The sequence below is a fragment of the Trachurus japonicus genome, chromosome 10 (genome assembly GCF_045865225.1).
Source record: "Trachurus japonicus isolate A0001 chromosome 10, Traja_1.0".
Taxonomy (NCBI): Eukaryota; Metazoa; Chordata; class Actinopteri; order Carangiformes; family Carangidae; genus Trachurus; species Trachurus japonicus.
Genome location: NC_140916.1, coordinates 36645285 through 36660630, shown reverse-complemented (window position 1 = coordinate 36660630; position 15346 = coordinate 36645285). Strand labels below are relative to the sequence as shown.

The 15346-nt window shown below is 41.0% G+C and overlaps 2 protein-coding genes across 2 annotated transcripts in view; both read left to right on the top strand.

Moving 5' to 3' along the window:
• The first annotated feature begins 1625 nt into the window (after positions 1–1625).
• Positions 1626–4530, top strand: LOC146980360 (uncharacterized). The gene has a single exon (XM_085788585.1). The coding sequence runs from the start codon at positions 1725–1727 to the stop codon at positions 3498–3500; it is 1776 nt and encodes a 591-aa protein (XP_085644711.1). The 5' UTR covers positions 1626–1724; the 3' UTR covers positions 3501–4530.
• Positions 4531–13730: 9200 nt separating this feature from the next.
• The window catches only part of LOC146980359 (storkhead-box protein 2-like), a 90813-nt gene continuing 89197 nt past the window's right edge, over positions 13731–15346 (top strand). Inside the window, exon 1 of the mRNA XM_085788581.1 lies at positions 13731–14100. Coding sequence (XP_085644707.1) covers positions 13731–14100 — 370 coding nt within the window. The remainder of the gene's footprint in view (positions 14101–15346) is intronic.

Below are 15346 nucleotides of genomic sequence, written 5' to 3'. Positions count from 1 at the left end.
ATCACAGGCCTATGTGATGACTGCAGCGCCTTTAAAACTCAAAGCTGCACTAATAATGGATACGTGTTTTTCCACATCTGGTTTCCTGGCCCAAGGATGTGCACCTCTGTTTTTTCTTGTTTGTTTTTTTATATTTAAACTTGGGGACATCCAATCTTTCACATCTGTTACACCACACCATGTGTGAAAGTATGAAGGGTGGTGAGGCAGCTTTACCTTTACCTGTTTCATAAAATAAAGAAATAAAAGAGTTGCCCTCCCAGCCAGGGCCGTTGCTAGGAATTCTGGGCCCCCTTAAAGAATACTAAAGTGGGCCCCTCCCCCTAACTTTTCCTTTTTTTTTCTTAGACTACGTATGTATTATCATTTTTTATTTAGCCTTCTTTGTTTTGATGCTAATGCAGCATTACACTGCAAAAACTCAAGTATCTTAGCAAGAATATTTGTCTTATTTCTACTCGAAATGTAATTTCTAGTTAAAACAAATCTCATTATACTTAAAATAAGACACATCATATTAAAAGTAGCTTGTTTTTAGACACTTTTTACTTCTTTCAAGCAGATTTTCACTTGGAATAAGTAGAAAAAATCTGATAGTGGAGCAAGTTTTTCTTTCTTATTACAAGCACAAAAAACTTACTTTCACTGGCAGATTTTTCTATTTATTGTGAATTTAAGTGAAAATTATCTAAAAACAAGTTAATTTTTAGGTAATGAGTCTTATTTTAAGTGGAAAGAGATTAGTTTTGACTAGAAATGAGACATTTGGACAAGAAATAAGACAAATATTCTTGGAAAGATGTTGAGTTTTTACAGTGTACTATGAGTATTAGTCAGGGTCTTACGCAGAATAAATCAGTCATACAAAGATTAGACTACTGGGGTTTTTTATGGGCCCCACTGGGCGCTGGGCCCCTAGAGTTATCATCACCTTTCTCCCCTATACAACGGCCCTGCTCCCAGCCATCACCCAGTCCTGTTCCTCAGCTGGTCCCTCAGGAGCTGCAGGCTCTTGTTGTAGGACAGGAAGCGCCCCCTTGTGGTGCTGCAGTGGTAGGTTTTACCTCACATGTTCATATGTCTGAATCAGGAAATCCCCCTTTTTTTAATAAAACAATTGGACTTAAGTGATCATGGAAACATTTCTTTTTTTTTTTTTTTACCTACCTAGAGTAGGAATGTTCACCATGGAGACACAAACACTCACACAAATCAAAGTAACATCAGCATCACCAGGGGAACAAACTCTGAAATACTGAAGCAACTGCATTACTAAGTGAGTCTACACTAGACCCTCGTTTCACTTCATAGCCTACACGTTGATGATAGATAGATAGATAGATAGATAGATAGATAGATAGATAGATAGATAGATAGATAGATAGATAGATAGATAGATAGATAGATAGATAGATAGATAGATAGATAGATAGATAGATAGACAGCTTACTTCCTGCTTTGCTTGAGTGCAGACGCTTCACTCCTTTGCTCTCCGCTTCACTCTCTCTTTTTTTTCCCATTGCAATCTTTTCCTTTTGAAATTTATTTGTATTTTTTCCTGGATACCTACATATCACTGGAAGCCTAATTTTTGATAGTTACTGGAGGCTACGACTGTTTTTTAAACTGTTTTACCCTGAGAGTGTGGCTTATCAGCAGCACAACCCGGCACTGTCGTGACCGGGATTGAGGAGCTCAGCTAACAGAAGCTAATTAGCAGCAAGATGCCTCCTTTTTCCACGGAGGACTACCACAAACTGCTCCAGAAGATAGCAGTACTGGAAACAAAAATGCATCGGCTCGAAGTGAACGTGGAGGTAAATGGACAATATGGAAATGATACTACTCTGCCGATATTCCAAAACAGTGAAAGGGAGCAGGCTAACACAAGGCTAACGGGCACAACCAAGGCACGGCCGGAGCCAGGTGTAAATGGGAGTAAATCAAACAGTCCTCCCTGGAACTCTCTTGGTGCTAAGCCAAAGCACCACAAAATACCTCCCTCAAACATGGGAAGACGATTATCAGGCAGAACCCAGCACTCGGAGATGGATTACGACACCGAGTGGCCTGCACTGCCATCACACAGGACTGTCTCCTCAACCCCAAAACCACGGAGAAAACAACCACGGACCAAGGCTACGAGCAAACTGCCCCAAGACACAGGGATTCTACTTGAGAACAGATATGCTCCACTTTCACAGGACCCAGACTCCCCAAAAGAAGGCTCATCTCCCAGGACCAGAGAAAGGTATGAGGCTAAATCTGATGCTAAAGGGCTACAGAGAGAGCTAACCACTGGGCCTCAAACTCTGATAGTGGGTGACGGAGCTGTGTATGACATAAAACGCTTTTGCAGCAAGAACAACACCAAGGTACTGTGTTTTCCCAATGACATGGTGTCTGATGTTTCAAAAAAGATCTTGAAGATTGTTGCTGAGCATCCAACATTGAAATCGCTCATCATACACACAGGAGCCCTTGATGTTGTGAAGCAACAATCAGAGCTATTAAAACGAGACTTCATGGAACTGATAAACAAAGTTCAGTGTTTGAATACTGAGGTGTTTTTCAGTGGACCTCTGCCAACAGTTCGGCGAGGAGATGAGAGATTCAGCAGGCTGATGATGCTGAACAGATGGCTTAAAGTTACATGTACTGCTCAATCACTGAACTTTATTGACAATTTCAACATCTTTTGGGAACACAGGCACCTCTTTAAGGCAGATGGATTTAGCCTTAACAAGTCAGGAGTACAGCTGCTAAGTGCCAACATCTTTTACTTTTTGCGTCAGGCACCAGCAGTCCCTGTCAAGGACAAGAGACAAAACAATCCAAAACAGCAGATAAGACGGCACTCTGGTGAGGGCGCTGAGATAAGGATTGACAACGGAGGACAGCAGACTCAGAAAGAACCTGCAACGTCATCATCTGCACCCCAGCAACTGGATTATCCACCAGCCCCAACAACGTCATCATCTGCACCCCAACAAGTGGATTATCCACCAGCCCCAACAACGTCATCACCTGCACCCCAACAAGTGGATCATCCACCAGCCCCAACAACGTCATCATCTTCACCCCAACAAGTGGATCATCCACCAGCCCCAACAACGTCATCATCTGCACCCCAACAAGTGGATCATCCACCAGCCCCATCAACACAACACAAGGAGTCTCCCTTAGCCCCAAAAGCCCCAAAGGGGGAGTCTCCCCCGGCCCCAACAGGAGACTCCCAACATTCAACCCCCCGAACCCCATCCAGCCCCCAACTCTCTTCATCTAGTCCTGACTCCCCATTTCTGGATTTCCCTGACAGGATGAAGAGCTTTCTCACTAGTGGAATCCAACTAACACCACGCCAGGGTCTCATATTTTCCCCAATTAACCCCCCACATCGTCCACCCCCTCGCATTCCACCACGTCAGAAACAACCCTCGACCAAAAGTCACCGAGCCCCCCCACTTCCTCTGAATCATCATATCATTGAATCTGAATGATATGTGCCGGGTCCAGGCTGCAATACTGATATCAAGAATGTTCTTTCCCAGGAAAAGTCAGGGCCCTATGGAGTTCAGGCAGCTTTCTCAATCCCTGTGGTGACGGGTAACAGAAAAGTGATCAAACTGGTGAGAAATAAAAAGGGTTCAATTAAATCTACCAATCTAGTGAGTATAGCTTGTCAACCTCGAAACTCACCAGTGTCTCCTGTTATCTCCACAAGGTTAGCTCTACTTAATATCAGATCACTAGCCAACAAATCCTTGTTAGTAAATGACATCATTATGACCTATAATCTAGACTTCTTACTTCTTAGTGAAACATGGCTGACTGAATGTAGCTGTGCTACCATTCTCAATGAGGCTGCACCAACAAATTTCAGTTTTATGAATAAGTGTCGAAGTGGTAAGAAAGGCGGGGGAGTTGCTGCCATTTTTAAATCTGTATTTCAGTGCAAGGAAACTATATTTGGTGATTTTAGCTCTTTTGAATATCTATGTTTTTTAGTAAAGGGTGATCCAAAAGTTCTCTTCCTAATTATTTACAGACCACCAAGATACCCAGGAAAATTCTTTGATGAGTTTGCCGAACTGCTGTCAGTTATCTGCACTGACTACAACTTTTTTATCATAACAGGGGATTTTAACATTCACATAGACAATAACATGGACACAAATGCCAAAGAACTATGCTCTCTTCTTGACACTTTTGGCCTCTCCCAACATGTGAAAGGGCCCACACACACCCGAGGCCACACTCTGGATCTGGTTATCTGTAGAGGTGTTGACATTACATCTGTTGATATCAAGGACTTGGCTCTTTCTGATCATTTCTGTGTGTTCTTTGACTTACAGATAACTCCGGACATGCAGTTACCCTCTGTATCTGTTAGGAAAAGGTTCATAAATGAGAATACCAGTGTTAAGTTTATGGAGGCTATAGTCATGTCACCAACTGTGAGTGCAGAGACAGTTGATGAACTCCTGGATAATTTCAACTGCAAAATCTCAAATGTCATTGATACCATTGCACCTATTAAAACTAAGATGACCTTGGCCAGACAGAGAACACCATGGAGGAACACTTTGATGGTAAAGGCTCTGAAAACAGAATGCAGGAAAGCTGAGCGTAAATGGAGAAAAACTAAACTTCAAATCCACCATGACCTCTACAAACAAAGTCTTTGTAATTTTAACCATGGGCTATTCAAGGCTAGACAGCAACACTTTACTGAAATGATTAATAAGAATATCAACAACACTCGTGCTCTGTTTGCTATGGTTAATAAGCTTACAACCCCCCCAAAAGAGATAGTTTCAGAACTCTTTTCCACAGAAAAATGCAATGAACTTGCTTACTTCTTCAATGAAAAAATCAAATCCATAAGGCTAAATATCAACACAAATCAGCAAAATAATACAATGATGCAATCCCTAAAATCACCTAGGAATAAATCAACTGTAATGTCAGAGTTTAATACAGTTGACCAAAAAACCTTAGAAGAAACAGTTCAGCATCTTAAAACATCGACATGTTGTCTTGACACAATACCATCTGACTTTTTTAAAACTATTATAAGCTCTGTCCAAACAGATCTGCAGCAAATAATAAATTGCTCACTTCAATCAGGCACGTTTCCTAAACCCCTGAAAGTAGCTGCCATCAAGCCGCTCTTAAAAAAGAGAACATTGGATACTACCATTTTAACCAATTACAGACCCATCTCAAATCTTCCCTTTATAGCCAAGATCGTTGAGAAAGTGGTTTTTAATCAACTCAGCAACTTCGTAAACTCCAGTGGACTCTTTGACAAATTTCAATCAGGCTTCCGACCTCACCACAGTACAGAAACAGCTCTTATTAGAGTGTTAAATGACATAAGGTTGAACACTGACTCAGGCAAGGTGTCAGTTCTGGTCATGTTGGATCTCAGTGCTGCGTTTGACACTGTGGATCACAGTATACTGCTGGACAGGTTGGAAACCTGGGCAGGACTCAGCGGGACAGTCCTAAAATGGTTCAGGTCCTACTTAGAGGAACGGAGTTATTTTGTGACCATTGGTAGTTATCAATCCGATCGAGTGGCTATGACATGTGGAGTTCCTCAGGGGTCAGTCCTTGGACCCCTTCTGTTTAACATGTATATGCTGCCTTTGGGTCAAATTCTACAGAACTCTAATGTCAACTATCATAGTTATGCAGATGACACACAGATATATCTTGCACTGTCTCCAGATGACTGCAGTCCAATAGAGTCATTATGTCACTGTTTAGAGCAAGTCAAAAATTGGATGAGCCAAAATTTCCTTCAGTTAAATCAAGAAAAAACTGAGGTCATTGTTTTTGGAAATAAAGAGAAGAGGGTTGCTGTCAGTAAACACCTTGAGTCACTGTCTTTAGAAACTAAAGACCAAGTCCGAAACCTCAGCGTGCTGATAGACTCAGATCTGACCTTCAACAGCCATATCAAATCAGTTACCAAATCAGCCTTTTATCAACTGAAGAACATATCCAGAATTAAGGGTTTTATGTCCCAAACTGATCAGGAGAAGCTGATTCATGCTTTTATCTCCAGTAGACTTGACTACTGTAACGGTCTTCTGACTGGTCTCCCCCAAAAAAGTATCAAACAGCTGCAGCTCATTCAGAACGCTGCAGCTCGAGTTTTAACCAGAACAAAGAGATCAGATCACATCACCCCGGTTCTTAAGACCTTACACTGGCTCCCAGTCAGCTACAGAATAGATTTTAAAGTTCTGCTACTGGTTTACAAATCACTGAATGGTTTAGGTCCAGAATACATGAAAGACATGTTACTAGAGTATAAACCCAGTCGAGCTCTGAGATCTACTGACTCAGGTCAGATAGTGGAGCTCAGAGTTCAGACCAGACATGGTGAAGCAGCATTTAGCTGTTATGCTGCTCACAAGTGGAACAAACTACCAGCAGAACTGAGATCAGCCCCAACTGTGAGCACTTTTAAATCCAGGTTAAAAACATTTCTCTTTTCATGTGCTTATAGCTGAGAACTTTAAACTTATCTATTTTTTTTTCTTTTACTTTTATTTGCTCTTGCTTTTAACTCTGTTTTTAGTGTTTTGTTTGTTTTTATTCTGTCTTATGCTTCTTTTTTTAATGTTTTGTCTTTATGTAAAGCACATTGAGTTGCCTTGGTATGAAATGCGCTATATAAATAAAGATGCCTTGCCTTGCCTTGCCTAGATAGATAGATAGATAGATAGATAGATAGATAGATAGATAGATAGATAGATAGATAGATAGATAGATACTTTATTTATAGGAAATTCAGTTTCTCAGATTCTCCCAAAGTGGTCATATGAAACATAATACAACAAATCATTTTATTTCTCACTATAATTTGTACAAAGACACATTATAGTGTATTGTATTTTAAATAATAATCAACCTGCCTTGTTCTATTAAACTCTTATAACATTGATATATAATGTTTAGCTCCCCTGAGTCCAGAGCAGCAGTACAACTGGACATTTGGGCATTTCTCAGTGTTTGCTGTGTCTTCACAGAACTGGTTGTGGTGCACACAAACCGTTTTAGTAATGGACTTATGAATACACTTTAAACATTTACTTGTCATCTTGGAAATAAATTAATAAATGTTTCCATGTACCCCTGCAATGGCTCGCATACCCCTGGTTGGCAATATAGTATCCTTGATTTAAAGGGATAGTTCACCCAAAATTGAAATTTCACTCATTATCTACTCACCCTCATGTGGACTAATATGGAGCTATCTCCCTGACATTAAAAGTTGGCATTGAAAATAAAATTTGGCATTGTAATAAAAGTTGTATTGACACTGAAACAAGTATCGGCATTGAAAAATGTTAGAACACAGGCATAAAAAATACAATATTTAATTTGGATTTTTAAAAAAATATATTATCATGTAGTTTTCAATGTCAGTCTTCAGATTTCTTCTCCATGCGTCCCTAGCCCCTCCCCTCAGACCCCCCCCTCCACGACAAAACCCTGACAGTAACTTGGCTTTGAAAAAAAGAACATTGAAACAGAAAAAAAGAACACTGAAACTGAAAACCAGTGAGACTGGGGGGGAAATGCAGTGTAAAAAAACACACTGAAAAAGATGGACATGAAGAAGAAATCTGAAGACTGACATTGAAAATCACATGATAAAATATTTTTTAAAAATCCAAATAAAATATTGTATTTTTTATGCCTGTGTTCCAACATTTTTCAATGTCAATACTTGTTTCAGTGTCAATACAACTTTTATTACAATGCCAAATTCTGTTTTCAATGCCAACTTTTAATGTCAGGGAGATAGCTCCATAGACTAAGGGCTGGGAGAAGTTTCAGAGTCCTCCGTGGCTTCTCTGAGTTACAGGGGGTCTCGGCGTAGCAGTGCATGTCCATATAACGGTTGCAAATGGATACCAACTGTCTTCGTAACAAAAAGACACACCAAAAAACATCCAAATACCTCCATGCTGCTCGTATGTAATGTCCGTCTTGTATTGAAGCCCTGAAATGCGAAATTGTCCCGAAAAAATAAATAAGTCTATATTTCAAGCTTGTTTTGTAGCGGAAGTTCCTCTTCCCGGTTCGTCAAATTTGGACGAAGCTTCCACTACAAACAAGCTTGAAATATAGACTTATTTAATTTTTTTTCGGGACAATTTCGCATTTCGGGGCTTCAATACAAGACGGACATTACATACGAGCAGCATGGAGGTATTTGGATGTTTTTTGGTGTGTCTTTTTGTTACGAAGACAGTTGGTATCCATTTGCAACCGTTATATGGACATGCACTGCTACGCCGAGACCCCCTGTAACTCAGAGAAGCCACGGAGGACTCTGAAACTTCTCCCAGCCCTTAGTCCACATGAGGGGGAGGAGATAATGAGTGAATGAGTGAATGAAATTTCAATTTTGGGTGAACTATCCCTTTAAGTCTCCATTCAGCTGTGTTGACATCAAACACCAAGCTCAGCTGTTTTAGACTATAGTTAGTAAGGCCAGTAGTTCTGATGTTTCTTCATTTGTATGTGTTATATACCTTCAAACAGAATGAATCCATTCAGTCTGCTTCCACTCTGTCAATCACTGTGCTTTTCATGTCTGAGTTTTTTTTGTAAACAATTATGTCAAGAATCCAAATGTTTTTACAACTGAGCATCTGAATTGCTGTGAAACATTACAAGCATTGATATGAGAGACTGAATGTACTAAAAACAACTGAAAAAAGATTTGTAGCAGTTGCAGGATCTGTTAATCTTTATTTTTCTTTTTGTATATTAATTGCTATTTCTTTTATGAAATGAATTTCTGTATCATTTTTCCTGACTCTGAAGACAACCATTGTTGTTTTTACATAGGGGTTTTCATAAGGCTTGGTTTCAACTTGGTTTAACTTTGACTATTCTCTGTATTATATGTGCAAAAAAAAAAAAAAAGCTGACGTGGGTGAGCAACTTGAAGTGAAATAAAGCGCTGGGAAATATTTAAAGTCAAAAAGGAGCCAAACTAAACTACCACAACAGATGAGACAGAAATGTGGTGAGGAGCCAGGTTCTTGTACTGCTCTTGTACACACACACAAACTAACACACTGACATGATGAAAAAGACAGACAGGGGGAGACAACGGACACAAAAGAAAAAGGAAACACTACACTGCAAAAACTCAAAATCTTTCCAAGAATATTTGTCTTCTTTCTTGTCAAAATGTCTCAATTTTAGTCTAAACTAATCTCTTTCCACTTATAATATATAAAATAAGACTCATCACCTAAAAATTAACTTGTTTTTAGACAGTTTTCACTTGTTTCAAACTAATTTTCAATTGAAATAAGTAGAAAAATCTGCCAGTGAAAGCAAGTTTTTTGTGCTTGTAATAAGAAAGAAAAACTTGATCCACTGTCAGATTTTTCTACTTATTTAAAGTGAAACATTTGGTTGAAAGAAGTAAAAAGTGTCTGAAAACAAGCTACTTTTAAAATGTGATGAGTCTTATTTTAAGTATAATGAGATTTATTTTGACTAGAAACGACATTTTGACTAGAAATAAGGCAAATATTCTTGGTAAGATATTGAATTTTTGCAGTGTAGGGACTCACAGTGGTGGAGGGGGGGGTGTCCATGACGGTGCAGAGCAGTTTATGAATTGCAGATGTAGATGTGAAACTGTTGTTTTCCCCCAAAAAAACATCTGAGTAGTGACATCATGGGAAAGTTTGAGATCCAGAAGTGAGTCAAACATGTCGCCCAGGCCCAGCAGACTTGATGCTGTAGCCAGGGCCGTTGCTAGGAATTCTGGGCCCCCTTAAAGAATACTAAAGTGGGCCCCTACCTGCTGACTTTTCCACTTTTCTTTCTTAGACTACGTATGTATTATCATTTTTTATTTAGCCTTCTTTGTTTTGATGCTAACGCAGCATTACTATGAGTATTATGCTGCGTTCAAGACAACTCGAAAGTCGGAAAAAAACGAGCTCAGAGTTAGAGTAAAAAATAAATTGAACGGCGTCGAACTCGGAAATTACTTATTTTAAATTATTGGGGTTTTTTATGGGCCCCACTGGGTGCTGGGCCCCTAGAGTTATCATCACCTTTCTCCCCTAGACAACGGCCCTGGCTGTAGCTAGTGGGCCTCAGAATGAATGCTTGGGTGTCTCTGTCTCATTGTCTTTGCTTTTTGTTACTGACAGACACTAAATATTTTCTGTCTTGCAAAAATGATTTTAGACCAAACACGGAGTGGGCAGAAAAAAACATTGCCATTTTGAAAAAGATGAGATGATGCTTTTGAATTATTCTTTGCATAGTGTTGTTTTCAATAAAGCTTTATTTTTTTTTTGAGCTACATCTGTTTTGTTATGTCTCATCTCCTTGGTCAAAGCCACTCAACTTTGGTTTGACTGATATCACCTGGTGTAAATAATAATTAAAAATTGTTTTGACATTTTTTTGAAAACAGAGTTATCTGCTTTTGCAAATGAACTCTTCATATGTTCTATATGTAATTGGTAAATGTAAACATAGAAACCAAAGCCTCCTTCATCTATATGTGTTATGCCATCCAGAACAGCACCGTACCTGTGGCAGACTGTGTGCAGTAAATTCATTAACAGTCAAAAGTATTATGTATGATGTCACAGGTCATTTATAAAGGAAAGAAATGACTTTGATTGGTGCTCTATTTATTTTGAAAATCAATACAGGAAGTGTTTCTTGTGCCTGCTTAGACTGTAGTAGATGATTTCTACCTTAATGGAATAGTTCACCCAAAATTCAAATCGCACTCATTATGTACTGTCTTCGTAACAAAAAGACACACCAAAAAATATCCAAATACCTCCATGCTGCTCGTATGTAATGTCCGTCTTGTATTGAAGCCGAAAAAAATTAAAGCAGATATCATCGGCACGGCCGTTTCGGCTAATGCTGTGTTCAAGGCAGGCTTTTGAAACCGTAAGTTACAGCTTCAAGTCACAACTACGACTTGGTAGCGTTCCAGGTAACCCGTAGCTCGTGTTTTTACCGTCCTGTTGTCTGTGAAAGTTCCCTGTAACGGCCACTCGTAACTTCCGACCCGTGAACTCGTACCAGATCGAACTGGTATGACTTCACAGGAAGGAAAAACACAAAGTACGAGTTTCCTTGAACGCACCATGAGTTAGCAGCCCCCGCCCTTGTCAGGCATCAATTGGTCCTCGTGCTACGTCACCACATTCACGCGCATCCCTTGGCTGCACACACAGCCCTTCATGCCGTTCTCTCCCCTCATTGGATAACACTTGTATCCCACAAGGAAAATTTTCTCCTCGGGTTACAGCAGAGCAGAGTGACGGAGAGACTCGTGTTTAGGCTGAAATACTTCATGTAAGTGATTGCTGACGGAAAATAGGACTATTTAGGACTTATATTAACAAAAACATTCCACTGATATCTGCTTTAAATAAGTCTATATTTCAAGAATGTTTGCAGCGGAAGCTCCTCTTCCTGGTCTGAATCTGAATCTGAATCTTTCACATTGTAAAGAAGATGCCTATGACCTTTCCATTTTCCACTTGTCAATATTAAAATTATAGTCCGTCAATAATCAGCTCTATCTTGTAAATGAGAAGTCTTAGCAGAATAAGAAACACAATATATTCTCACAGTAAACATCATACATAAAGAACATAAAGAAACTGAAGGCCTATTCTCAGATACAATAATTTGCAAACATAAAACACATCTTGGACTGGCTCATTTCATAATAACGCGGCGTGCTGGCAACTTGAAATAATAATAATAAAAAGTCTGCTGCTTTTCAATAAAAACTCTTTTACTTTTTACGCATTCTCGCGTGTGTGAAATGAGCTGCAGCTGTTTTAAAATCAAATGTGTGCAGTGTCTGGGGGGTACACAGGGTGGCCAATCAGATTGCAAGGGGGCGGGTGCCCCCCTGTGCCACCATGGAAGACCCACCCCTGCACCTGAAGAAACACAGTAGGTACTTTCATCTGTCTAATGAAAACTCAGTGTTCATGTTGAAATGATTGACAAACATCTGCTTGTGTTTTTTGTTTTGTTTTGCTGAAAGTCTGGCTAATCTAGTTGACTGTAGTGCCCCTCCATGATCACTACAGCCCCAAACCCAGTGCTCTCTCTGTGTGTGTGTGTGTGTGTATGTGTGTGTGCCTGCTTAGAATGTCTCTCCTGTCACCACCTTCAAAAGAACGGAAATAGGCTACTTCATCTTTTGGCTCGTCATCATAATTATTTTCTCTAAATAAAAAAAAGAGAACCAAAGAGACCACTCCCAAAATGATCAGTTTCTCTGGTTTTACTATATATATATATATATATATATATATATATATATATATAGTCATTTAGAGCTTGACTAATGACTAAACTAGTCTAAATAAAAAAATATCAAGTCTTTTCAGACCTTGAATAATAATGCAAAGAAAACATGTTCATATGTATTCCTAAAGAACACAGCAAGAATATTAAACATTGACATTATCCCACAAAAACTGATTTAAACTCTTCCTGAGTTAAAATATTCTTGCTGTGTTCTTTAGGAATAAATATCAACATGTTTTATTTGCATTATTATTATTATTCAAGGTCTGAAAAGACTTTGAGTAAGACGATATTTTTGTTATTTAGACTAGTTAAATGACAATTTTTTTTTTTCAATTTTGGGAGAAATGTTGTCGGTAGTTGATTATTGATTGATCATTTTGGGAGTGATCTCTTAATTTTTTTCCAGAGCTGTATATATTGTGACTCGTGATATCATGTCTTTCTGATTTGGTTCTGCCTCATTGCAGCCGTCGCGCTCAGTGAGTTTTATTTTGATAGTCTTTCCGGAAGCGTGTGTCGTCACATCAGCGTGGTGTTGACGCAGCTGCAGCTCCTCAGCGTCACCGAGCTGCTGAGCTGCTGCTGCTGCTGCTGCCATCACTGTAACGTTACGTTACCTGAATGAGAGAAGCGTCCTGCTGCATCCCGCTGCTGCTGCTGCCTGCACCGGACCAGAGCTACAGCCAGGCCCGAGACACCACCCTCATCCCCGGCGGCTGAACACAAGACACCTCGCCCCCGGTAACAAACCCCTGAAGGACGGACAGAGAGAGAAAGACAGAAGACATACAGGTGGAGGAGAAGAAGGAGGAGGAGGAGGAGGAGGAGAGGAGGAGGGGAGGGGGCTGTCCGCATCTGTTGCCTGGGTGAATTCATTAACACGTTAGCATTCGGCTAGCTGTGTTAGCTGCTCCAAGGCACCGACTACCGACCCTAACCACGGGGCTTTACACCCGAAAATCACGAATGTCAGCTCAGGTCGGCGGCGGACAGCGCTGCAGGTGAGTCTGCAGGAAACACCGGGACCGGGACCGGAGCCACGGACCCCGTCCAGAGAGGAGGGGAGACCGGGAGGGGAGGGGAGGGCGGACCGGGAGGACATGGGTCTGATGTGAGGGTCGGTCGGACGCTAGCGGGCTAGCTTGATGGGAACACAGCGGTAGTCTGCGGAGCTGAGCGGAGCCCCGTCGCTAGGCTACACACCCGTCGCTAGGCTACACACCCTGCTAGCAGCTAGCAGCTAGCAGCTACCATGGACGGGGTGACTCCCGCCGAGCCCCGCGCTGCGGCAGCGGCAGCAGCAGCGGCACACCACCGCTGAATGAGGCGATGACAACACTGCTTCTTCCCCTCAGACAGCAGCTTTAATGGAGTCTTTCCTGCAGATAGCGCCCCACTCCCTGGCCATAGTGCTGTCCAGGGGCGGGGCGGGACCGGGACCGGGAGAGGCGCTGGGGGCGGCCGGCACCGGCACCGGCACCGGCGTGTCGGAGAGCGACGAGCTGCCGAGGCATCACACCGGCTATGAGATTTTCGCCGACTTCAAAGCGGAGAACAGCCAGCAGCATGTGTGGAACCAGCGGATTACCGAGGCCGTGTCCGAGACCTTCTTCCTGGGCTGGATAGACGAGCATGTGCTGCTGATCCAGGGGAAGGAGGACCACCTGGAGGTGCTGAGGGAGGGCTGGATGCGCAGGTCCCTCAACCCGCCGCGGGGATTCACCATCAAGTACCTGGGTAAGGCCTCGACACCTCCACACCTCGACACCTCCCCTCTGTTCAGCCCCCTAGGCCCACTCACCTGCCTGACTCATGCCTGTGTTTACTGATGAGGTGAAGAACCAGACCATGATGCTGCTCATCATCATCATCATCATCTTTGTTGTCACCTGCAGGGCCGGCACAAGCCTCCATGGGGCCCTGAGCACAATTTCATTTTGGGGCCCTCATCTATTACTGCCAATAAGCAGTGGTGGACAGTAATGGAGTAAATTTACTTGAGTACTGTACTTAAGTACATATCCAGAGGATTTGTACTTTACTTGAGTGTTAGATTTCTTTGGTACTTATTACTCTTACTTGAATACATTTCCAAGACAAATATTTTTACTTTTACTTGAGTTAATTTCTAGGAGGGCTGAAAAGTACTCGTTACTTTCAGGTCTGCCCTTAAAATCCTATTGGACACAAGCTGTGTTTGTCTGTGAAGGAAACCCTAACCCCTAAAAGCAGCACATCAGTGCAGCTGCTTTCAAAGAGTTCATTCTCACTAACAAGAGTTAAAAGCTCCTTACATTCATTTAGATAAAAATATAGTAATTCACTGATGTGAAAAATAAGAAATTTACTCTTACTCTTACTTTTACTTAAAGTAAATTTAAAAGTATGTACTTTTGGATACTTAAGTACCTTTAAAAGCAAGTACTTTTTTACTCTTACTCGAGTAACATGTCGACTGAGCTACTTTTACTTGTAACGGAGTAAATTTTGACCAGTAGTATTTGTACTCTTACTCAAGTACTGGGGTCGAGAACTCTGTCCATCTCTGCCAATAACTCAACTCAACTTTATTTAGCCTATAAAGCACTTTAAAGACAGCCACAGCTGGATCAAAGTGCTGTACATGAATAAAAATAGAACATAAGACAAAACATAAAAACAATATAAAAACAATTAAACAATAACAATGGTAAAAACAATTAAAACACTAAAACAAAATCAGAGTCTCATGCTGGGTTGAAAGCCAAGGAATATTAATGGGGTTTTAGAGGAGTTTTAAAACTGGACAGTGAGGGGGCTTCGTCCGGTGTGCAGTGGGTGGTCCCTGTACCTCAATAATACTGATTATCGATCATTTTCACACCTATTACAAACTTATTTTATTTTTCTAATCTGTCATTATGAGTCACCATCTTAGCCTTAGGCATGTTTTTAAAAAAATTTGAAACGGAACCAAATTCAGCTAAAAGTGCAGCCTGGGGTG

Excerpts from the sequence above, each read along its gene's own strand:
- LOC146980360 (XM_085788585.1), top strand. The coding sequence starts at position 1,725 with ATGCCTCCTTTTTCCACGGAGGACTACCACAAACTGCTCCAGAAGATA.